This window comes from Dryobates pubescens, chromosome 5 (assembly GCF_014839835.1).
Source record: "Dryobates pubescens isolate bDryPub1 chromosome 5, bDryPub1.pri, whole genome shotgun sequence".
NCBI classification, from domain to species: Eukaryota; Metazoa; Chordata; class Aves; order Piciformes; family Picidae; genus Dryobates; species Dryobates pubescens.
Window position 1 is genome coordinate 5,678,992 of NC_071616.1, and position 24,724 is coordinate 5,703,715.

The window sequence follows — 24,724 nt, forward strand, 5'->3', positions numbered from 1 at the left end:
TAGCACCTAGGTATTTGTGCAGGAGCTGAAGCTAGGGGAAGAAAGCAACATCTGCTTGCTTGTGGTGTGTTCATCTGGCTTTAACATGAAGGCCATGTGAGGAAAAGCAGAAAGAACTGGATTTGTCCAGCCTTGAGGAAAGAAGGAGACCTTATTACCATGTACCAGTACATAAAGGATGGCTACCAGGAGGATGGAAGCTGTTTTTATAAGAAGTAATGGGTAAAACAAGGGGCAGTGGGTACAAGTTAGTCCTGTGGAGATTGTGATTGGACTCCAGAACAAAACTTTTCACCATGAGAACAGTTAGACATTGGAATCATCTCCCAAGGGAAGCAGTGGATTCCCCAACATTGGACAGTTTTAAGACTCAGCTTGACAGGATGCTGGACCATCTCATTTAAACTACACAGTCATCTAGAAAGGTTGGCCCAGGTGATCCTTGGGGTCCCTTCCAAACCTGCATTCTGTGACTCTATGTGTGAATCCCATTGCATAGCCTACGATTACAGTGAGTTTTCTAGGCTTGAGCCTGCCTTTCTAGGCTTGTTTTTATTCACTGACATCAAAGGAAAAAGGGACTCTGGGAGCTGGTGGTTTTATTTATTGGTAGAGTCCAGAAAGACACACAATCACTGCCAGTGATGATTGTGTTGCAAGATACAGCAGTTTTTTGACCAACAATCAGATCCATCTCTGACTCCAACAGATTTCCGGTGCTCCCGGCCAGCAGTGCCTGGCTGAGAGCTGTGCACAGAGAGGACAGGCTGGCAGATGGGCTCTGCAGGGCGAGGTGGCTCCTGGCAGCAAGCTGAGGAGTTTCTAGGACAGGTAATCAGTGTGGATGGATCAAAGAGTTCCCTGACATTGAGTTTTGCTGTAAACAGAGCGCTGCCGGATATCCTGTCCCTTGGCTGGCAGTGAAGGGACCTGCAGCAGCTCATGGGTTCTTCTTAGAATTGAAGATGAGTCACTTTAAGGTTGCATGATTTTCTTTGCTATTACTCCACTTCCTCTGGTTTCTGAAGATAAATAAGAAATGAGAGCCTGGAAATTCTCCTGAGATGTCCTGCAGCTTGTTTGTCTTGTGAAAATACTCCTTGTTATCTAATTCTGTTACACTTGTTAACAACAGCAGCAGCTTTCCCAGAAAACTTGCCCCAAGTCAACGCACCGCAGCATTGAGAACCGGGCTGCGGAGCGGGGAACAGCATCCTGCAAACTCAAAGATGAAGTGCTTTCTTCTGCCAACTCATTTAGCATTTCTCTATAGCTTTGCACTAAGCAAACCTGTCCAGGTGTGTCCTTGCTCTCCAGGTGTTGAGAATTGACATTGCTGCTGCTGCTGCTGCTGAGTCACTCCGATCGGCTTCAATGAGTGACAAACTTCTGCTGCTGTGATTCTACATGACAGAAGGTTTTTGCTTTGGAGATGATCCTTTGTATTAAAACATATGCTTTTTTTTTTCCCCACCCCTCCCCCCCTGCAGATAGCTACAAGAAACAATGACCTAGGTGAGTTTGATTGTAATTATCATATAAATAACCGTAGGGTTTGGTGGGGCTGCTTCTCTAAGGCTCATTTTCATTAGCTGGGATGGTTTGGAGACTATTTTCTAGCAGTTGTGGGAAATGATGTACAGCATTCAGATGTGCTTTAAAGTCTCATTCAATGTGATTATTTATGCTGTTGGGGTAGAGAAATTAAGAAGACTTACTGAGCAGTTGCTGCATGGAATGCTCTTTCCCAAGTGTAGCCTCGGCAAAGCAGAAGGCTTTTCACTTTGATTTCTCTCTGAAGTGATCTAAGGTACTTCCCCTGTCTGCTGTACCCAAGTCTCTTGTACATTTTTTTGGCATAACAGCCAATAGCTCCTGCCTGAAAAGCATATTCCAAGTATTTGGGAGTCATAACTGAGGACCATGTCCCAGTGCCTCGTGTCAAATGAACAGCTAACCTGGAGATTCACATCTTGTGTGCGTTCGATGTGCATGATGAAAACAGCAATTGCTCTTGCGTGCCTCATCCCATTTTCAGAGAGGTCAGTTAGGAGTTTGCTTTCATTCCATGAGCTCTCATGGAGAACAATGACTTGTAAGACTTTGCCTTTCACTCATTTAGTCAAGGCTTTGATTACAGCTGTATTAATATTAATCTTTTCTGTCCAGGAAGCAAGGCAGACCTAGCCAGCCCCAGCAGATGGTGAACGCCGCGCTCCCTCAGTTTGAGTTTAATAACCCCCTTTCATGTTACTGGGAAGTGAACTCCAGTGAAAGAAATTTCCAAAGCTACAAAACAAATGGCTTAGGTGTCTTCTCGGTGCCTTGTATATTCTTTACCTTCTTTCACCTGCCAGGTGGTGAAATAGCTGTGTATGAGGGAGACATCCTCTTGAGAAGGGGACGCCGCAGCGCAATTAACTGCGAGAGCTGTTTATGGCCGAAGTCACAAGACGGACTGGTCAAGGTTCCAATTAACATCTCTTCTGACTTCTGTGAGTGTATGCAAACGGATGCTGTAAAGTCAGCATTGATCTTCAAGCCCCTAAACTCTCTGTTGTTTTATGTTTCTGTGGCGTGCACCAAAAGCAATCTTCACCCAAATGAGAGTTTATCGACATGCCTCTTTTGCTAATCTGTTAGCTCTGTGGTAGCGTGCCTAAGACTCCAAACATTTCAGTTCAATTACCACTAGGAGCACTTTTTGGTACACTCTAATTTTCTTTCAAATCCCCCACAGAAACATTCCTGCACTAGAAATCCTGTGGAGGCAAAAACACAGGGAAAAATACTTGGAGGTTTGGTTCCCCCCCCTCCCTTGTTATTTATTTCCTTCTCGTGAGTCAACAGCTCTCTCCTGTACAAAAGGCTGCAGGACCAATGCCTTAATCTTGACATTTTTGTTCCAGAAGATTTCATTATGGGCTGTGCAGCTCTTCCATCTCTCCCCTGCTGAGGATTCTCAGACTCTTCTTAAAAGATCTTAGCCTGAGAGCAAATGGAATGGCATTGAAATGTGGCCTGTGCCTGATCCCTGTTCCTGGGGAGAGAGAACCTGCCTTGTCATTTGAGCTGAGACAAGCCCCAGCTTTGCCTTATCCAGGCTGCTCCTCTGCCCCTGTGCTTCTAGAACTTTAACATATGCTTTTGGGGTGAGGCTAAGGTTATTCCACCTACCTCCTTCTCCCCAAACTTTGAAGATGAGGCAAATGAGATACAAAACAGTAGTAGATGATTCATAAGTGAGGAAGCCAAATTAGGGCAAAATGTTCAAGAGCAGATAAACACTCTGATCTTTATTTGGTACCTGAATAGAAACACTGTGATCTTCAGAGCTTCTGAATGCTGGCTGTCTCCAGTGATTCCAAGGGGTGTGTGGCAGTCATTTGTTATCTCTGACAAACAAAATAGGGGTTTGGTGCTTAGCAACGCTCCAATGGCTCCTTTGGGATCCTTTAATCCAATTATTTGTATCTGAAACTTTTTCCATCCTGTCTAATAGAAAAAACACCACCAGTCTTATGCCCTCCATCAGCTGTCTCCTCTAGAATATGCATAAGGGCCAGCTATAATTTCTTACATCTCCCCTTAAAAGTTCAGTCAACCTGAAGCTCTCTGAAGGCTTTGTGCCCTTTTGAAATTGCACTTGTGTGATAAAAAGCTAATGGCTGTTCCAGTCCTGGCTCAGCAGTGAGGTCCCAGGTGACTGGAAACTGGCCAGTGTGGTCCCCAGCCACAAGAAGGGTCGGATGGAGGAACCTGGAAACTCCAGGCCAGTCAGCCTGACCTCAGTGCCAGGGAAAGTGATGGAGCAGATTATCCTGGTGGCAGTAACTGCGCACCTGAAGGATGGCCAAGGGCTCAGGTCCAGCCAACATGGATTCAGGAAGGGCAGGTCCTGCCTCTCCAACCTGATCTCCTTCTATGATCAGGTGACTGCCTGGTGGATGTGGTCTGCCTGGACTTCAGCAAGGCCTTTGACACTGTCCCCCACGGCAAACTGCTGTCTAAGCTGTCAGCTCGTGGCTTGGACAGCAGCACTCTGAGCTGGGTTAGGAACTGGCTGGAGGGCTGAGCCCAGAGAGTGGTGGTGAATGGTGCCACAGCCAGCTGGAGGCCAAGCACCAGTGGTGTGCCCCAGGGATCAGTGCTGGGCCCCATGCTCTTTAACATCTTCATTGATGATCTGGATGAGGGGATTGAGTCAGTCATCAGCAAATTTGCAGATAACACCAAGCTGGGAGCAGATGTTGGTCAGTTAGAGAGTGGAAGGGCTCTGCAGAGGGACCTCAACCAACTGGACAGATGGGCAGAGTCCAACAGGATGGCATTCAACAAATCCAAGTGCCAGGTGCTGCACTTTGGCCACAACAACCCCATGCAGAGCTACAGGCTGGGGTCAGAGTGGCTGGAGAGCTCCCAAACAGAGAGGAACCTCGGGGTGCTGGTTGACAGCTGCCTAAACATGAGCCAGCAGTGTGCCCAGGTGGCCAAGAAGGCCAACGGCATCCTGGCCTGCATTAGGAATAGTGTGGCCAGCAGGAGCAGGGAAGTCATTGTGCCCCTGGACTCTGCATTGGTTAGGCCACACCTTGAGTCCTGTGTCCAGTTCTGGGCCCCTCAGTTTAGGAAGGACATTGAGACACTTGAACATGTCTAGAGAAAGGCAATAAGGTTGGGGAGAGGCCTTGAGCACAGCCCTGTGAGGAGAGGCTGAGGGAGCTGGGGTTGTTTAGCCTGGAGGCTCAGGGGTGACCTCATTGCTCTCTACAACTACCTGAAAGGTGGTTGTAGCCCGGAAGGGGTTGGTCTCTTCTCTCTAGCAATCAGCACCAGAACAAGGGGACACAGTCTCAAGCTGTGCCAGGGGAAGTTTAGGCTCAAGGTGAGGAGAAAGTTCTTCACGGAGAGAGTCGTTCGTCATTGGAATGTGCTGCCCAGGGAGGTGGTGGAGTCACCATCCCTGGAGGTGTTCAAGAGGGGATTGGACATGGCACTTGGTGCCATGGTCTAGTCATGAGGTCTGTGGTGACAGGTTGGACTCGATGATCCTCGAGGTCTCTTCCAACCTTGGTGATACTGTGATACTGTGTGACACTGTGAACTTTCAAAGGAGCGTACCCCATCGGTGCACCTGAGTTTTGCTTAACAGAGGAAGAGTTCTCTCGGCCCCTTTCTCTTTCTAGCAGTGACAGAGAGGTCTTGGATTGCTGATGCCCTGCAAGAGATCTCCACGCTGACCTGTGTGCAGTTTGTGAATCGCACTACAGAAGCAGACTATGTGTATGTTGAACGTGGGCAGAGGTAAGCTCCCTGCTTCCTGAGGCACTCAAAAGGTCTTTCAGCTTCTCTGCTGGTTTGACCTGGAGTTAAGTAACTGCCCCCTCTTTTATTTTTTTAATCCTAGGAGGCAAGATGCAGGCAGCAGGTGCAGTTTTTCATTTTGCATTAGATATACTGGTACCTGCCCCACTTCATAGGCTGTGGGGATAAAAGTGTGTGTGTGGACCTAAAGATAATGAGGCATAACTCAAAGAGAGATCTTTTCCTTAGTTGTTGTAGTGTGCATGTTTCAGGTTTTTTTCCTGACTACTACTACTACAAAGACCTCATTAGAACAGTATCCCTCAAACACTGCCATGCCTCTAGAGGCCTTGAGCACAAGCCCTGTGAGGAGAGGCTGAGGGAGCTGGGGTTGTTTAGCCTGGAGAGGAGGAGGCACAGGGGAGAACTTATTGCTGTCTACAACTACCTGAAGGGAGGTTGTAGCCAGGTGGGGGTTGGTGTCTTCTCCCAGGCAACCAGCACCAGAACAAGAGGACACAGTCTCAAGCTGCACCAGGGGAAGTTTAGGCTGGAGGTGAGGAGAAACTTCTTCTCAGAGAAAGTTGTTAGCCATTGGAATGTGCTGCCCAGGGTGGTGGTGGAATCACCATCCCTGGAGGTGTTCAAGAGGGGATTGGATGTGGCCCTTGGTGCCATGGTTTAGTAGTCATGAGGTGTTGGGTGCCAGGTTGGACTTGATGATCTTTGAGATATTTTCTTAACTGATTCTATGATTCTTTGAGGGTCCCTTCTAACCCAATGCAATCTGTGAATCATGAAGGCTTTATTTTCTCCTCCCCATGCAGTCTGGCAGCTTTTGGAAGCCTAAGTATCTCGCACCGGTGTCTGGTTGCATGTGTGGCTGCACGTCTGGAAGGCCTTGGTGCCACAGCCACTGCATCTATTCCTTTGCATTTGCCGAGTGTGATCATTCTGGTTGTTGGCTGCCTCTTTGCAGCTGCTGGTCTTACTTTGGAAAAATTGGAGGACGTCAAGCAGTAGGCCTGGTGAAAAATGGCTGCATGGACAAAGGAGCAATTCAGCATGAAATGAACCACGCGCTGGGCTTCATCCATGAGCAGGCGCGGAGCGATCGGGATCGGTTCGTCAAGATCATGTGGGAGCACATCGTGGCAGGTATGTTGTGACCATTTGACGCTGTGCCTTTAAGGAAGGGGCACACTGGCTAAATGTTTCTAAAATATTTTGGTAGTCTAAACGAATTTCATTGGTAGAATTGGGGGAGGAGAGATTGGAGCCAGGGGAGTAGGGAACTTTCTCTCAGTCTTCCTTCCTTCGCTGTCCCTCTCGGCTGGATCTGCTTCTGGGATTCTGGCCAACTAAGATAAGATACTAACTCCCTGTGCAAGGCCTTTCTTCCTTTCCTGCCCTGTTAACCGTCCACATCTCTTTTCTACCTCTTTTGGGGGAGAAGGGAGGTAGGGGGGTGAAGGGGGCACAGGGGGAAGCCCCCTCTGTGGGGGGTCTGGTTTCTGGTTGAGTTCATTTGCTGTATATTCCTGTATATATTGTAAAATACCTGTATTTGTTGTGTTACATAGAATCTGTTTCCTTGTAAAATATACTCTCATTTCTCTGACTGGGTTTAGCCGTGGTCTCTTTCTCAGTGGGGGAGGGAAAGCAGAGCCTTTCCTTTCAAACCACCACATATCTGCACCACAGCTGAAGGGAAAACACATGCCCTCAGCTTAAAAACAGGAAAGCAAAGCTTCTTCTGTGAACAGCAGTGCAAGTAAGAATCATGAATAGTGCTGGCTGAATTGCAGCAGCACATTCGGTGTGATGGAGTTTCTCACTCAGTGTTTGTATTAGGGACACTTCTGTGGCTTCGGCTACATTAGTGTGGTCCTCCGAGGTGGATGCAGCCCAAAAGTAGCTCTTTGCTCTTTTTTTGATGGCCATCTTCAGCCTAGACTGACACCCAAAATTCCAAGATCATCAGGAATGCAAAATGTTGCAAAGACTTGGCCAGGAGGCAAGACTACGGGATTTTTAGCTGAGGTGAGGTGAAAGGTGATCCTCAAGAGAATCAGGGTGGGGAATCTCACAGCAAATCTAAGGGAAAGCCAGGGAAATGGGGAAGGCAGCAGGCTGGCATCTTGGCACTGCAGTGAGTGAAATGAACACAGCCTAAAATGTAGACTCAGTGTGGAGTCCTGCCTCTTAAATAGTGAGTATGCAGGAAAGGGAATGGAATAATCTGGTGACACCCCCTGGGTGGGGTTTTCCACCCTAAGGTTCAGCAGTTAACCCTTACCCTACAACAAGAATGGAAGTGCAGCCACTGGCAGGTGTAAAATTCTTGGACCTGGCATGATGTGAGAGGAAGGACTGAAATGATTTCCTCCTTGAAGAGAGGATAATATACACTGCCATGAAAAAGAGCTATGGGGAGCAATCAGAACCTGGTAAATCTGTAGATGGGAGACAGGGGAATGTTATTTAGGGAAAGGAAGGCAGGATAGTTTGGGCATGTGCCCTTGATCTGTGTGCTGGGAACATGGGAGCATATAGATGTTGATAAGTTAGAGGGTAGAAGGGCTCTGCAGAGGGGCCTCGACTGACTGGACAGATGGGCAGAGGCCAACAGGATGGCATTCAACAAATCCAAGTGCCAGGTGCTGCACTTGGGTCACAGCAACCCCATGTAGAGCTACAGGCTGGGGTCAGAGTGGCTGGAGAGCTGCCAAACAGAGAGGGACCTGGGGGTGCTGATTGACAGCTGGCTGAACATGAGCCAGCAGTGTGCCCAGGTGGCCAAGAAGACCAATGGCATCCTGGCCTGCATCAGAAATAGTGTGGCCAGCAGGAGCAGGGAAGTCATTGTGCCCCTGTACTCAGCACTGGTTAGGCCACACCTTGAGTCCTGTGTCCAGTTCTGGGCCCCTCAGTTTAGGAAGGACATCGAGACACTTGAATGTGTCCAGAGAAGGGCAACGAGGCTGGGGAGAGGCCTTGAGCACAGCCCTGTGAGGAGAGGCTGAGGGAGCTGGGGTTGCTTAGCCTGGAGAAGAGGAGGCTCAGGGCAGACCTCATTGCTGTCTACAACTACCTGAAGGGAGGTTGTAGCCAGGAGGGGGTTGGTCTCTTCCCTCTAGCAACCAGCACCAGAACAAGAGGACACAGTCTCAAGCTGCACCAGGGGAAGTTTAGGCTGGAGGTGAGGAGAAAGTTCTTCACTGAGTCATTTGTCATTGGAATGTGCTGCCCAGGGAGGTGGTAGAGTCACCATCCCTGGAGGTCTTCAAGAGGGGATTGGATGTGGCACTTGGTGCCATGGTTTAGTCATGAGGTCTGTGGTGACAGGTTGGACTCGATCTTTGAGGTCTCTTCCAACCTTGGTGATACTGTGATTCTGTGACACTGTGGTATGGAGCTCCAGGATCTAGGGAAGGTGGTCCAAGGGAAAGTGAGAAAGTGGTACACAGAAGGAAAGCAGGGGAAGAAAGGATGCAAGGAATCACTTATCTGTCAGCTCTGAAAGAATTGGTCAACCCATACCAATTGTAGAGAAATAACAGCGTTCTTAGCTCATCATAGAAAATAATAGCAAATGAGACTGGACAATTTGAACACAAAATCCTAGTAAGTCTCTTCCACAAACCAGATATTCCGTTCCTGTGTCATGCACAGCTGAGAATACATCTATCTTCTGCTCCAGATGGAACTTGCTTGTTTTTACTGCAAATTCCTAACACACTGTTCTCCAACCTTTTTTTTCAGCTATTCCCATGATATCCTAAGTAAATTCCATTTGTGCTGCTCCTTATTGAGGTCTCAGCTCCAGTGTTGAGGCATAATTTTGCCATGAGTTGCTTGCCATTGCACAACGAGGGTGTGCTGCTGCGTTTGAAAGGCTCGCAAAGAAACTGCTGGGAGCCAGGAGTTAAAAACGTGAAGTTACACCAAAGGCAGCAGACACAAACAAAACCTTGCACTAGTTTTGCAGACGTTCAGATGTAACCATCTGTAACCCTAAAGGATACAGATTGTAACCAAGCTCTGATTCAGACACAGGACCACGAAAGGGTAACAGAGCTGGGGGGAGGGAGGGAAGATGAAGGCGACAAGACGATGCAAAAGGAGACGGGGTTTATCTTCAGTGTGTTAACAGCATTCCCCAGGAGCAAAGGCTGGGAAGATTGGCATGACAAGACAGTTAGAATGCAGAGTGTGTGCAGCACAAGCGCTGGAGAGAAAAGGGGGGGGAGGGGAAGGCAAAGATGTGCAGGGCAAAAGAAATGAAACACAGCTATGTTCACGAGGACTGCTAGTGTACATCTCCTGTAAAAGCATGCTGCTATTAACAGCGCTGATGGCAGAGCTCCCGCTGACCTCCCTGGTGCAGAACTGGACCTCAAGACCTTTTGCAGCTTCCTGGCTCTCCCACACAAGCTGTTATTCCCCTGCCAGCACTGCAGTACTGTGGATGTTTGCTGGGTTTTGTTATTACCCAGCAATTCACTTTGGAAGCAATCCTGCTCCTTTGTTTTGACAAAATGCAGCCTGGTGGCTTGCTGTCCACTTAGCTACTTGAAATTCAGCTTGGTTTTTTTCCCCAAACTTTTGGGGAAACAAACCCTACAGTTAGAGTCTTCAGCCAAAGCTTCCTTTTCAGCTCTTCTGAGCAATTACACTTAGATTCTGGCAGAGGTAGATTTTGAAGGGGGGGGTTTTTAGGGTGGAAAAGATGGGTTAAGTTCCCACATGTGTGCAGGTCTGGACAACCAGATCTCTGTGGCGTGTGATGAGGCAGACAGTGGTTTGCTGGCAGCACCTCTGTCCAGCCAGGCTGCTATGACTTCTCCTTTTTTCAGCAAACCAACCCAGCAAAGCACTCTTGTGCCAAACAGTAGCCATATGCTTAAGTGTTTCAGTGCATTTGAACTGTGTTCTCTGTTCATCACCTCAAAAGAAGCTGTGCACTTGCTGATAATTCTCTCTGAAGTCAGTGGAGCTGATAAGAGCAGCTGAGATAAAAACCTAAGCAGAGTCAGGAAAGCCAAGGCTGTTGAGAATCCATTTGAGCCTTAACTGAGTTTTTGAGCCATGAAAAGCTCCAAAGTCATGTTTATCCCCAAACTTTCTGTAATTCAGGATTTTGAAGGTTCTCTTTGCAGTCCCTAGCCCTCTCTAGGACCAGTGCTGAAGGACATTACTGGAAGTGGCTGGCTCTGATTGCAAGCCTGCCAGCCAAGTTGTGCAGACTCCAGAGATTTTTCTGACAAGTGTCCAACCCTGAACTCTTGTCCAGATGGTGTGTGGTTTACAAACCACTAGATGCAATAATGAAGGTACAGATGTTGAACTGGAAAGGAGTGCTCAGTGGTTAAGGCATCAGCCTCAATGCCAGGCTGACTGTATCCAGCTCCCCACTCTGGCACTGCTTGTCTGTCTTACCATGGACAAGAGATCCTGGCTGCAATTCGTGTTCTCCAGTCAGTGGAGAATAGATATCTTCAGGAGAAACCCTCTCCAGCTGTACCTTTTTTCTCTCTTCCTTTCCTCCCAGGAGCCTCAAAGAATGGCTTCAGTGCCTAACTTAGAGAAGTAAAAGTAGTTGATATGGATTCCAATCTGTCTCGGAGCTCCCAGTCTTGTACCAGTTTACTGCTTGCTTTCCTCATATGGGCTCTTTGAGGCTTAACAGTCTTAAACATCACAGAACAGAAACATCTACACATCACAGAGAAGTGATGAGGTGCTGAGCAGCTATGGTGAGAGGGGCTCTGCCAGCAGCTATATTCAGACAGAATGTTTCTGTCTGCTCTGAGTCCCTTTGCTTCTCGCAAGTCATATTGCTCCCCAGCAGTCACTGCTGATGGGCTTGAGGCAAAGCCAGAACATGGCTGATTACATGTCCTTTGGGGCAAGGAACAGGCAAACTGTGTCCTTTTCTTTCATGGTCTTATAACCCTCTGGTGGGAGGATGTAGCAGTGTAAGTTGGTGGTCACCACAACTCTGAATTTTTGATCCAGGTAGGCAGATTTCCCTCTCATGGTATGGATGCAGCTTTGGGGACACAGGTTGGATACTTGGAATGTTCAAGATAATGTAGAGACATATATATGGAGATACCCTAATGAAGATGGTCAGATAGAATAGAATAGAATAGAATAGAATAGAATAGAATAGAATAGACCAGGTTGGAAGAGACCTTCAAGATCATCACGTTTAACCCATCAACCAATCCAACCCACCTAAACAACTAAACCATGGCACCAAGCACCCTATCAAGTCTCCTCTGAACACCTCCAATGATGGTGACTCCACCACCTTCCTGGGCAGCCCATTCCAATGGGCAATCACTCTCTCTGTATAGAACTTCTTCCTAACATCCAACCTAAACCTGCCCTGGTGCAGCCTGAGACTGTGTCCTCTTGTTCTGGTGCTGGCTGCCTGGGAGAAGAGACCAACCTCTACCTGACTACAACCTCCCTTCAGGTAGTTGTAGAGAGCAATAAGGTCACCCCTGAGTCTCCTCCTCTCCAGGCTAAGCAACCCCAGCTCCCTCAGTCTCTCCTCATAGGGCTTGTGTTCCAAACCCCTCACCAGCCTTATTGTTCTTCTCTGGACTCGTTCCAGCAAGTCGACCTCCTTCCTAAACTGAGGGGCCCAGAACTGGACACAGGACTCGAGGTGTGGCCTAACCAGTGCAGTGTACAGGGGCAGAATGACCTCCCTGCTCCTGCTGGTCATACTGTTTCTGATGCAGGCCAAGATGCCATTGGCCCTCCTGACTGCCTGGGCACACTGCAGGCTCATGTTCAGCCTACCATCAACCAGTACCCCCAGGTCCCTCTCTGCCTGGCTGCTCTCCAGCCACTCTGATCCCAGCCTGTAGCACTGCATGGGGTTGCTGTGGCCAATGTGCAGAACCTGGCACTTGAATGTGTTCAATCTCATGCCCTTGGACTCTGCCCATCTGTGCAGCCTGTCGAGGTCCCTCTGCAGAGCCTCTCTACCCTCCAGCAGACCAACTCCTGCCCCCAGCTTGGTGTCATCTGCAAATTTACTGATGATGTACTCAATGCCCTCATCCAGATCATCAATAAAGATGTTAAAGAGCACAGGGCCCAGCACTGATCCTTGGGGCACACCACTAGTGCCTGGCTGCCAGCTGGATGTGGCACCATTCACCACCACTTGACTTGGAGAGTGGAACTGATTAATGGTTCATAGAAAAAGTTTACCTGTTTTGATTAAGTTTATATTCTGAAACCTACTGGACTGAGGGAAAAGATGTTCCCATGAGCTTCAAAAGGCTCTGGTGGTTTTGATAGCTCCAAGATCTCATGGGAACCACGATTTGTATCCTACGTTAAGGGATTATGGAGGCAGGCAGTGAACTAGCAGACCAGCAATAGTTGTTCTGACCAAAATGTTGTGTTCCTACCTTACAGGAGAGCAAGGGAACTTTGGAAAAGTGAACTCCAAAAACCTGGGCCTTCCCTACGACTACTCTTCAGTGATGCACTACGGAGCGTGAGCTGTTTTCTGGTTTGTCTTTGCAAAGGGGCAAACAACTTTCAGATCTCCTGCTCAGATCGAGGAACAAGCAACTGTTCTGTGCAGGGAATGACTTTTGCTATTGCTTTCAAATTGAGTGAATTGACACCATTTCCTTTGTGAGCAGGCTCCTTGGAAAACAGTTGACATGTCTCTCGGTCCAGAGATGGAAAGAGACTCAGTTCTTCTGAATGTTCCCATGTTATGAAATGAGAGGCACAAATGAGGCCAAAATATCAACAGTGAGGCTATTTATTAACAGAATAGAAGGAACAGAAGGAGAGAGAGAAAATAGAGAGAGAGAAGAGGGAGAGAGAAGAGGAAAGGAATTACTTTACCACCCCCTGCCACCCAAGACAGTTGGGATCTGTGGAGAATGGAATGGAATGGGATGAGATGGGATGGGATGGGATGGGATGGGATGGGATGGGATGGGATGGGATGGGATGGAATGGAATGGAATGGAATGGAATGGAATGGAATGGAATGGAATAGAATAGAATAGAATAGAATGGAATAGAATAGAATAGAATAGCATTGCATTGCATTGAATTGAATTGAATTAACCAGGGGCATCCTCAACTAGATCAGGTTGCCCAGAGCCCTGTCAAGCCTCACCTTGACTATCTCCAGGGATGGGGCCCCTGGGCAACCTGTTGCAGTGTTCCACTAACCCAGTCACCCTGTTACTGGTAAAGATGGAAAGACTCTTGTATTTAAGATATTACTGGTCCAGGACAGCAGTTCTTGTTTGTATAGAATAGAATAGAATAGAATAGAATAGAATAGAATAGAATAGAATAGAATAGAATAGACCAGGTTGGAAAAGACCTTTGAGATCATCAAGTCGAACTTATCACCCAACACCATCTCATCAACTAAACCATGGCACTAAGTGCCTCATCCGGTCTCTTAAACACTTCCGGTGATGGTGACTCCACCACCTCCCTGGGCATCACATTCCAATGGCCAATCACTCTTTCTGTGAAGAACTTCTTCCTAACATCCAGCCTAAACCTCCCCTGGTGCAGCTTGGGACTAGGAAGGGTGCTGTCTTGTTGGCTGTGCTCCACTGGAGGAGGGAAGGGAGGGATCCCAAAGTCCAAGTCCTTCCCTGAGCAGCCTCTTCAGCTCCATGAGTTGCAGCAGGTGGAATTTAGGACACAGAAAGAGGCTTCCTCCTGGTCTTCTTCTTCCAGGCTACATGGTGATGTGTCTGCCCTTTTCTCTCCTGGTATTTTGTTTTTCTTCAGAGCAGCATTGCCCAGGTGCTTGCTTTCTTTCCAGCCAGTAGCTGCTCAGTTCTTTTATACAGTTTTTTAGGCATGTGTCCAGGTGGTGAAACCATTGTTCTTTTCACCATCCTCCCTTTCCAGGGTAGCTGATAGGTATCATAGCATCAGTCAGGGTTGGAAGGGACCACAAGGATCATCTAGTTCGAACCCCCCTGCCATGGGCAGGGGCACCTCACACTAGATCAGGCTGGCCAGAGCCTCATCCAGCCTGGGCTTAAACACCTCCAGGGACAGGGCCCCAACCACCTCCCTGGACAACCCATTCCAGGGCTTCACCACTCTCATGGTGAAGAACTTCCTCCTCACCTCCAGCCTGAATCTCCCCACCTCCAGCTTCATTCCATTCCCCCTAGTCCTATCACTCCCTGAGATCCTGAGCAGTCCCTCCCCAGCCTTCTTGTAGGCCCCCTTCAGATACTGTAGGTAGAGATGACCTTGTTATGCACATTCTAGAGAGTCGTTACCCAGTGTCTCTGCCCAATACACATCAGCCATTGTCTGGGCAAAGAGCAAAGGTGATTTTATCTTTGTGATTCCCATCAAGAGAGACAAGATTTAGTCTCTTACAATATGGACAGAAGGAAAAAAAAACCCAAAACATTTTCTTTCACTGTACTCCTGTCTCTTGCAAGAGGCCTTTGATGTGGCTATGGTCCATGGCCATAAGCAGTTCTGAGACAGCCAGCACAGATGACTTGAGTTGGCTACAGGTGTATCCCAGACCATGAGCATCACAATCAATGTAAAGGAGGGAGCTTGCTGTAGAGAGGGGAGTCTTTTAGTTGAGCTTCTTCTCATCCTGCTTCTCTTCTGCTCTTGAGGACTACCTTCCTGTTTAGTCTAACTGCTGCTGCACCTTTACTGGGCTGAGCATAGCTTTACATACTTTCTGTTGATATTGGTACCAGAATCACAGAATCACCAAGGTTGGAAGAGACCTCAAAGATCATCAAGTCCAACCTGTCTCCACAGACCTCATGACTAAACCATGGCACCAAGTGCCACATCCAATCCCCTCTTGAACACCTCCAGGGATGGTGACTCCACCACCTCCCTGGGCAGCACATTCCAATGGCGAACAACTCTCTCAGTGAAGAACTTTCTCCTCCCCTTGAGCCTAAACTTCCCTTGGTGCAGCTTGAGACTGTGTCCTCTTGTTCTGGTGCTGGTTGCCTGGGAGAAGAGACCAACCCCCTCCTGGCTACAACCTCCCTTCAGGTAGTTGTAGAGAGCAATGAGGTCTCCCCTGAGCCTCCTCTTTCTCCAGGCTAAACAACCCCAGCTCCCTCAGCCTCTCCTCACAGGGCTGTGCTCGAGGCCTCTCCCCAGCCTCGTTGCCCTTATCAGTTTGGTTATTTCATTAAATCCTTTTTAATTTCAGCCTGTGGGCCTTCTCCCTTCCTCCTCATCCCCCTTCTCTGCTGGGGAGGGGCCATTAGGTGACAGAGTAATTGCTATGGCAATTTAGTCCCAGATACAGGCTAAAAGTAGACACTGATCTGTATCAGCTCTGTAGTGTATTTCTTGCATGTAGTAACAGCTGATCATAGACAATGCTATTGAGGTACAGGGAGAACAAAAATGGGTGTGTTTAAAGATCATTACAATCTCATGTGCTGCCTCACTCATCTGTGAATGTTATCCAAGGATGCATTTTAGCCCATAATGTACAAGCTTGTGTCATGTGCCTTCTCCTCTATTTCCACCAGCAAGGAACAGCTTTGAACAAAGCTGTGAAACAAAACTTGTCTAGCAGGAAGCAGGAAACTGCAGATAGCAAATAATTAGTAACTGAGACAGAACTACTACTGCTCCTCTGCCTCTGGAAGCATGAGGGTGAGATTCAGTGCATTTTGCCAGAACCTTGGCAAAAGCTCTCCTCACCAAGGACAGGGCAGCTTTTTCTCATTTCTTGCTTTCCACTGCTGCACACAAACTGGCTGCCAAACTGGACCCTTCTCCCCCTTTTCTACTGACATTCTGGGCCTGTGGTACATGAATGTGCTTATGCAGTTAGAGAACTTCATTGTTTCAGTGATCTGGAGATGTGATTTCCTTATTTCTCCAGGTATGATTTCTCCAGCACTCCAGGGAAACCAACTATTGTACCAGTTCCTGACCCCACTATACCCATTGGGCAGAGAGAAGGGCTGAGTAACTTGGATGTAGCTAAAATCAACAAGCTCTACAAGTGCAGTAAGTGCTGTAGAGAGAAGGTATGTGAATCCTTACACAGCTGATGTCTGTAGGCAGTGTCAGACATCCCCAAAAGGAACTCAGCCTGTAGTCCTTGCAACACACTCCACTCCCTCACCCTGCAGGACACAGGTAAAACAACAGACTCCTGCAGAGCACTGGGTTTTGTCTCAGCTCCTGGTACCCAGGCTAATTGATTTATATGAGGTGTGACTTTTCTGACTCATTCTTCAATTAGTTTCCTCCAAACCAGCAAAAATCATTAACATGGCCTAAACATTAGTGTACCAGCTTTGAATTCTATGAGAACTTAATTAATCAAACATCAGTAATTAGTGGGAACCAGCACTCCCTCAGTTGGGTAGTTAGGCACAGAAACCATTGCTGAGAGTGGAGTCTCCCAAATTCTTCACTTCAAATAAGGCAAGTATTTCAGTAATGGTCTCAGAAATAGTGATGACAACAACTATTTGATGTTCTTTGTCCCTGATAGTGGGGCTGAGAGTGAATCACACTTCAATATCATTATGATGTCATGTCATCATTACAGCTGTATGTTTTGGAAGAAAAGGCCTAGAGGTCATGGGGTAAAAAAAAAAAAGGCCAGATTTTGATTCTCTCCTGGAAAGTAGGAAGAGAAAAATGTCCTAATTCCCATATTCATATTTTGCAATCTGGGGAGTTACCCCCTAGTGCAATAAATGGAGATTACATGGGGAAAGATGAAAGACAGAGGAGATCAGATTTTGTGCACCAATCACTAGGGCTGCAGCTTGACTTCAGTGCTCTCTGTTATAGAATCATAGAATCAGTAAGGCTGGAAAAGACCTCAAAGATCATCAAGTCCAACCTGTCACCCAACACCTCATGATGACTAAACCATGGCTTCAAGTGCCACATCCAATCCCTTTTTGAACACCTCCAGGGATGGTGACTCCACCACCTCCCTGGGCAGCACATTCCAATGGCTAACAATATAGCTTTCCCCCAGGGACTTGCCCCTCTCTGCCTTGAGAGGATCTAGTTTTAGGGTTTGATTTTTGCATGTACCTAGGAAAACACATAACATTTGCTGAAGGGGACTGATGTCTTTGAAACTACTCCTGTGACTGAGGTTAAGAAAGTTCATGAAAGATGCAGGAGTGAAGCCCTACTGTCTTTAAACAGATATTAGTATCTGAAGCAGATAAATCACAGAATGGCTTGGATTGGAAGGAATCTTGAAGACCACCTAGTTCCAACCCCCCTGCCATGGGGTTGCTCATGGCCTTGTCCAACCTGGCCTTGAACACTTGCAGGGATGGGGCAGAAAGGGAGACTGCTCACACTGTTCTCCCTCCAGTAGGCAGCCACCATGGGCTAAATAAGTTACCAAATACCCTAACTTGCTTTATTTCAGTCACAGCTGTTGAGTACCTTTCACACTAGGAACACAAACACAACGGTAAGCATCATTCATTTCGCTTTATAAGCTCAAGTGATGCAAATGGCCAGAGAGAACTGTCAGGCATTTCTGGGAAGCTTTTGTTGCAGTTTCCACTCTCTTCAACGCTGTTTGCTTCTTCCCTTCAGACTGGTGTAGCTCTGTGCTGCCTAAATCCAAAGGCTCCTTCTCCTCTGTCAATCACCCATCCCCATACCCGAACAACAGCCACTGCCTGTGGCTGATCCGCATCCGTCGAGGCAAGGTAATTTTCATTGGGAGAAAGAAAGGTTTGCACCACAAGGTGACACAGCATTATTTCATTATTATGACTGCCCTCTGGGAATCATTTTCAGGGACCATGACATTTATTTTGTTAGGCAGTGAATGAAAAGGCAGTCTCAACGATTTTCATAAGGCTATCAGATGCATTATTGAACTTGATTTTTAGCCAGCTGAGATTGGATGGCTTTGCAAAGACAAGCAAGAGTCAGACATCAATCACTGGGCTCAGGAGCAGTGTACCTAGGTGAAAATCTGTCCTCTTTTTATACAGTAGCTAACATTTCAGTGGTAACATGGAGAGCAAAATGAAAACAAAGCCCTAGCTCACCTCATAACAATTTCATAGAATCATAGAATCAATAAGGTTGGAAAAGACCTCAGAGATCATCAAGTCCAACCTGTCACCCAACACCTCATGACAACTAAACCATGGCTTCAAGTGCCACATCCACTCCCCTCTTGAACACCTCCATGGATGGTGACTCCACCACCTCCCTGGGCAGCACATTCCAATGGCAAATTAATCCTTCTGGGAAGAACTTCCTAACATCCAGCCTAAACCTCCCTGGCACAGCTTGAGACTGTGTCCTCTTGTTCTGGTGCTGGTTGCCTGGGAGAAGAGACCAACTCCCACCTGGCTACAACCTCCCTTCAGGTAGTTGTAGACAGCAAGAAGGTCTCCCCTGAGCCTCCTCTTCTCCAGGCTAAACAACCCCAGCTCCCTCAGCCTCTCCTCACAGGGCTGTGCTCAAGGCCTCTCCCCAGCCTCGTTGCCCTTCTCTGGACACATTCAAGTGTCTCAATATCCTTCTTAAACTGAGGGGCCCAGAACTCAATTAGATGGCTTGAATCTTTCCCTGTGTATAGCATGAAAGCCAACATCTGTTTTCTTGTTCCTCAAGATTTTCCTGCAGTTTGAGGCTTTCGATGTCCAACCCTCCTCAGGCTGTTCTTCTGACTATGTAAAAGTCTACAACGGGAACAGCAAGAGCTCCCCTGTGCTGCTGGACAGACACTGCGGGACAGGGCCACTGCCCTCCTTGGTGGCATCTGGCTCCATGATGCTGGTAGAGTTTGCAAGTGATGAAAGCATTACAGCTGCGGGATTCAGAGCCTCCTACAACAGGGGTAGGAACCCTCCCTTGCAGAGCTTGGAGAGCACTGTTAATAGTATTTGCATGGAAGCACTGAAAAATCTGAGTGTGTGCTGTACACTTCCACAGCAATTGCTGATGCAGAAGGCTAGGCAATGGTGGGGGCTGAGGGTCAGCAGGAAAGAGAAAATGACATAGAATCATAGAATCACCAAGGTTGGAAAAGACCTCAGAGATCATCAAGTCCAACATGTCACCACAGACCTCATGACTAGACCATGGCACCAAGTGCCACATCCAGTCCCCTCTTGAACACCTCCAGGGATGGTGACTCCACCACCTCCCTGGGCAGCACATTCCAACAGTTAACAACTCTCTCTGTGAAGAACTTTCTCTTTAACTCCAGCCTAAACTTCCCCTGGCACAGCTTGAGACTGTGTCCTCTTGTTCTGGTGCTGGTTGCCTGGGACAAGAGACCAACCCCCTCCTGGCTACAAGCTCCCTTCAGGTAGTTGTAGAGAGCAATAAGGTCTCCCCTGAGCCTCCTCTTCTCCAGGCTGAACAATCCCAGCTCCCTCAGCCTCTCCTCACAGGGCTGTGCTCAAGGCCTCTCCCCAGCCTTGTTGCCCTTCTCTGGACACGTTCAAGTGTCTCAATGTCCTTCCTAAACTGAGTGGCCCAGAACTGGACACAGGACTCAAGGTGTGGCCTAACCAGTGCTGAGCCCAGGGGCACACTGACTTCCCTGTTCCTGCTGGCCACACTATTTCTGATGCAGGCCAGGATGCCATTGGTCTTCTTGGCCACCTAGGCACACTGCTGGCTCATGTTCAACCAGCTGTCAACCAGTACCCCCAGGTCCCTTTCTGTTTGGCTGCTCTCCAGCCACTCTGACCCCAGCCTGTAGCACTGCATGGGGTTGTTGTGACCCAAGTGCAGCACCTGGTACTTGGACTCGTTGAATGTCATCATGTTGGACTCTGCCCATCTGTCCAGCCTGTCAAGAGCTTTCCTACCCTCTAACAGATCAACACCTGCTCCATCTTGGTGTCATCTGCAAACTTACTGATGCTGCCCTTATCCAGATCATCAACAAAGATACTGAATAGGACTGAGCCCAACACCAATCCCTGGGGGACACCACTAGTGCCTGGCTGCCAGCTGGATGTGGCACCATTCACCACCACTCTCTGGGCTCAGCCCTCCAGCCAGTTCCTAACCCAGCACAGAGTGCTGCTGTCCAAGCCACAAGCTGACAGCTTAGACAGCAGTTTGATGTGGGGAACGGTGTCAAAGGCCTGCTGAAGTGCAGGTAGACCACATCCACAGGCCTCCCCACGTTCACCAGGCACGTCCCCAGATCATAGAAGGAGATGAGGTTGGTGAGGCAGGACCTGCCCTTCCTAAATCCATGCTGGCTGGGCCTGAGCCCTTGGCCGTCGTGCCGACATGATGCATGGGTTTCATCTTAGCAATTCTGAGAACTCAGATTCTTCTGAGAGCCTCTTTGAGGCTTTTTCAGATCTCTAGAACAATTCCTTTAAATAAAACCAATGCAATGACTGTAACCAACAGGAGCAGTGCAGGCACAGAGCATAAAGCCTGCAGAAAGCCTACAGGAAATCCCAACCCGTAAGATGTAAAGCCGGTACCTGGGCAAAGTGCTTTCCAAGGTTTGGTGGCATTGTATGCAGCAAAAGAGGCACCAACCTTGGGTCACTTAGACTTTCTGATTTAGAGGCTTTTACATGAAATAGTGTTTGCTGCAGTCACTTGGATGGGTGTCTGTTACAGGAATGCACAAATGCATCACAAGCTGCTGGATATAATTCTCCTGTGCTGCAACACCCTCTCGGTTCCAAGGCAGCAGCCCAGATAACTTGTTTCTGCCTTATTTCAACACAAAATGCAAACTTTTAAAGCAGAAATTGAGGAAGACTTAGAAATGTGCCATTTGTGCTCTTTCTGCATTAGTCTGGATGGAGTCATTTCCAGATAGCATTAGATGGAGCTTGATAATGCAATCTTGACTACTTGAGCCAATTCTTCCCTGAAAGAGCAGTAAGTTAGAATGCTGTGCTGATATGGTAGCAACCAATTGTAAAGACAGATACAGCTTTAAATGCAGCTGTTTCCTATCCTCCAAAGGCTGTTTAGCAGCCATGTTTTCAGTCCCTTCAGTGCAGCTGCTGATACAAATGCTAAGCAAAGAAGTCACATATTTCAGCAGGAGATTTTCACGCTGGCAGATTTCATCTTGGCTTGAAAGAAAAATACAATAGAGTAATAAGCAAGCTCACTTCCACTGCCAAAGTACTCTTCTTAATATGCCTTTTTCTGCCTGTCTTCTTTGCTCCTCAGTGAATTGTGGAGATACTTTCACAGACTCCAGTGGAGTCATCACCTCTCCAAACTACCCCAATAAATACCCCAAAAACCGAGCGTGCTTCTGGGTCATCAGTTCTCCACCGGGGTACAAGGTAAGGCACAGATCAGTTCACTTGTGGGTTTCACCAGGGTTCTGTAATGGAAGCTCTCTTTGCCTTGGAGAATAGCAGTGGTAATGCTGCTTTTTGAGCAGGTATTCTCAAGTTAGATCTAGTTTCAGAAGTTGTGCTGGATCTTGGTTTCTGAAGTGCTCAGCAAGGGAATATCTTTCCACATGCATGTGACCTCTTGCAAATTTAGCTTGTACCAGGAGAGTTTGTTCAGAGTAATCCCTGGGTAAAAGTTCCCACTAGAAGACTGAAACATTGCACAGGTGCTGGTTTTCTATTTCTCTAGAGAAAAGAATTTAAAGCATGCTAGATAAATCTTGTCCCTTGCTTCTCCTTCCAGTGCAAATGCTGATGAAGTGAGCAAATGATTTGCTGTTCATTTGCATTAAAAAAGGGGGATCAGGATGTGGTGCAAACACAGAAGGGGCTGGGGGGGAGATTAAACAGTTTGTGCATGTTACAAAAGGTGAGAGTAAAGGATATAACCTGGATGCAAAGTGCTTTGGTTGTGTTTTCTCCAGATCTCTCTCAAAATGTTATTCTTTGAGCTGGAAGGTAGTGACAGATGCAACTATGACTATTTGCTCATACACGATGGAAGCCGACCGACCTCGCCTGCAGCTGGCCCTTACTGTGGGACAGAGAAGGTGGCAGACTTCACTTCCACTGGGAATTTTGTGCTGGTTGAATTTCACAGCGACATAGTTTGGGAGTTTCCTGGATTTGTGCTGAGTTACACGTTTGGTAGGTAGCACTGTACCAATGGGAGTTGGAAAACACGGAGTGAAAGTAAGAGGCAGAGGTAGCCAAAGTGTAAAAGTCAAGACGCCAACCAATTTCAGCAAATCAAAAAGAAATACAGCTCCCTGATACCCTTCACAAGCTTGAAGCTTGGTCTTATGTCTACAGTGGTGTAACTTGCATGGTGAATTATGAACAAAAGTGTTCCTGCTGATGGGATGCCTTTGCCTGAGACTGTTAAGGTTTTTGTTGGAGTACTCCCATTGCCAGTGTTGCGTGGCCACTACAACAGCACAACTCAAACTCTCTGAGGAGATCTTCAAGGACATCTTGTGACAGAAACTGTGCCCATACAAAATTCTGAATGTGGCTATGTAGCAACTTTAACTTGTGTTCTGACAAATGCTTCTACCCAGCCTTAACATGCATTAAGAACCTCCAGCCATGTTTGTTTAACCTTTGCAGCCAAGCTCACGTAAACAGTTCCTGTAGGCACCTCAGCTTAGCCTGGAAGTCACCACTTTACACTGAAGGTGCAAACTAGGATGCTTGTATAGCATCTCACCTCAAAGAATTGTACTGCTCCTCTGTGAGATAATCAGGGCTGGGAACATATTTAACTAAACAGTTAAGAATGGCAGGAGCAGGCAGTGAGGGAGAGGGAACAGTCTGATGCTCCTATTGCTGCCCCTTGGTTGTGGCCTGAGTATCATAGTATCATAATATCAGTCAGAGGTGGAAGGGACCACAAGGATCAGGGAGGTGGTGGAGTCACCATCCCTGGAGGTGTTCAAGAGGAGACTGGATGTGGCACTTGGTGCCATGGTTTAGTAGTCATGAGGTGTTGGGTGACAGGTTGGACTTTATGATCTTTGAGGTCTTTTCCAACCTTATTGATTCTATGATTGTATGATCATCTAGTTCCAACCCCTCTGCCATGGGCAGGGACACCCCACACCAGAGTCAGGTATTGAATTTGTTTGTAGGGTGTTGCCAAAATACTTCTTAAAAACCAGGCATCCAAACCTAAGGCAAAGTCCATTGAATACAAAGGGAGGCAGCAACACTGTGTCTGTAGAGAGAAATCTTCTACCTCTGAGGAGATGTCTGAGGAGGAGAAAGAAATTGCTACTGTAGACAGCTAATGCTTTGCCTGGGCTTGATGTATTCAGAACTAAATGCCAATGCCAAACTGGAAGATGCCAGAATGCAATAAATAATGAAAGCTCTTGCTGCAATTGTACCTTTGTGAAGAAGAGCACACAGAAAATGTCAATTTGCTTTCCTGGGCTTAGGAAGGCAGCCAAGGAAATTTTGAATTCTGCTGACTTATGGTTGGGTTTTGGTTTGGGTTGTTGTTTTTGTAAGGCTCTGTAATCACTGGTTAATTCTCACCCTCAGGAGAATGATAATTGATAAGTTGTGGACATTGGGGTCTCGAGCTGGCTTGCATCGTGATGGGAAAGTGCACGAGCAGCCAGGCAACAACTATTTGTAGCTCTTACAAGCTCCTGTCTTCTGGCTATACAAAATATTCCTTCATTTAATTTGGCTCCCCATTTAGATTGGCAGCTTTTTGGAGGATGTAATCATTGCAGCAGCTCGAGAGAAAATTAAACTATTGCTATTTTTAACCTCGGCTTCAGACTGCACAAAAGCTAATTCTTCTCCCTGGGTCTGAGGTCTTTCACGGAGGTGCAAAACTAACAACCCCAGGACAACTCTGGTTGTATATAAAGTTGAACAGGCCCCTCTTTTAAAGACACAGCCCTGAACAGCTTTGTAACTTGAGTATGACTTTAGGTTTCCATCCCATGGCCTCACAGGGGGCTTTGCATGGGTCAAAGGTTTTAGCTGTTCACCTACATTTGGTAAAGGAGCATGAACAACATGTTGAAACAGGCTGAAATAGAATGTGAAGAATAAGTTCTCTCTTTCACAGGAAAAGCTTTTCAATCTGAGATCTAAAGGTTCTGCTTTTCATGAGTTCTGTTAGGGGTCCTTGTTAACCACTTTCCTTAGGGATATGCACATAGCTCCACACATGCTCCACACCACCTCCTGACCCTCTGCAGGTATCAAAACCTTCAGCTTTCCTCTAATTATTGCTAAAATCTCTGGTTTCCTGCCAGCAGTCTCCAATTAAGTTATACATCTGTGGGCCAACAAACAGGAAAATGCACCACACAAACCATCCTGATGAATGGCATTCTTCTTACAGTGCTCGTGCTCGTTGCTGCTCATCTTCACCCACATTTTGTTATGAGTTCTCTAGCAGTGATAAACATGTATACATATATATATATATATGTATTCCCCTATGCACATCTGTCATG

At 47.3% G+C, this 24,724-nt stretch overlaps 1 protein-coding gene across 1 annotated transcript; it reads left to right on the forward strand.

Moving 5' to 3' along the window:
- The first annotated feature begins 1,190 nt into the window (after positions 1-1,190).
- LOC104309437 (embryonic protein UVS.2) lies at positions 1,191-23,044 on the forward strand. Its single transcript, XM_054162171.1, has 11 exons — positions 1,191-1,298; positions 1,491-1,515; positions 2,358-2,495; positions 5,187-5,304; positions 6,284-6,462; positions 12,751-12,832; positions 16,220-16,347; positions 17,920-18,035; positions 18,958-19,183; positions 21,511-21,629; positions 22,169-23,044. The coding sequence occupies exons 1-11, from the start codon at positions 1,230-1,232 to the stop codon at positions 22,397-22,399; spliced, it is 1,431 nt and encodes a 476-aa protein (XP_054018146.1). The 5' UTR covers positions 1,191-1,229; the 3' UTR covers positions 22,400-23,044.
- The last annotated feature ends 1,680 nt before the right edge of the window (positions 23,045-24,724 follow it).

Coding starts and splice junctions, on each gene's coding strand:
- LOC104309437 (XM_054162171.1), top strand. CDS start 1,230: ATGAAGTGCTTTCTTCTGCCAACTCATTTAGCATTTCTCTATAGCTTT. Junction 1,299..1,490: donor CACTAAGCAAACCTGTCCAG/GTGTGTCCTTGC, acceptor CCCCCCCTGCAG/ATAGCTACAAGAAACAATGA. Junction 21,630..22,168: donor GTTCTCCACCGGGGTACAAG/GTAAGGCACAGA, acceptor TGTTTTCTCCAG/ATCTCTCTCAAAATGTTATT.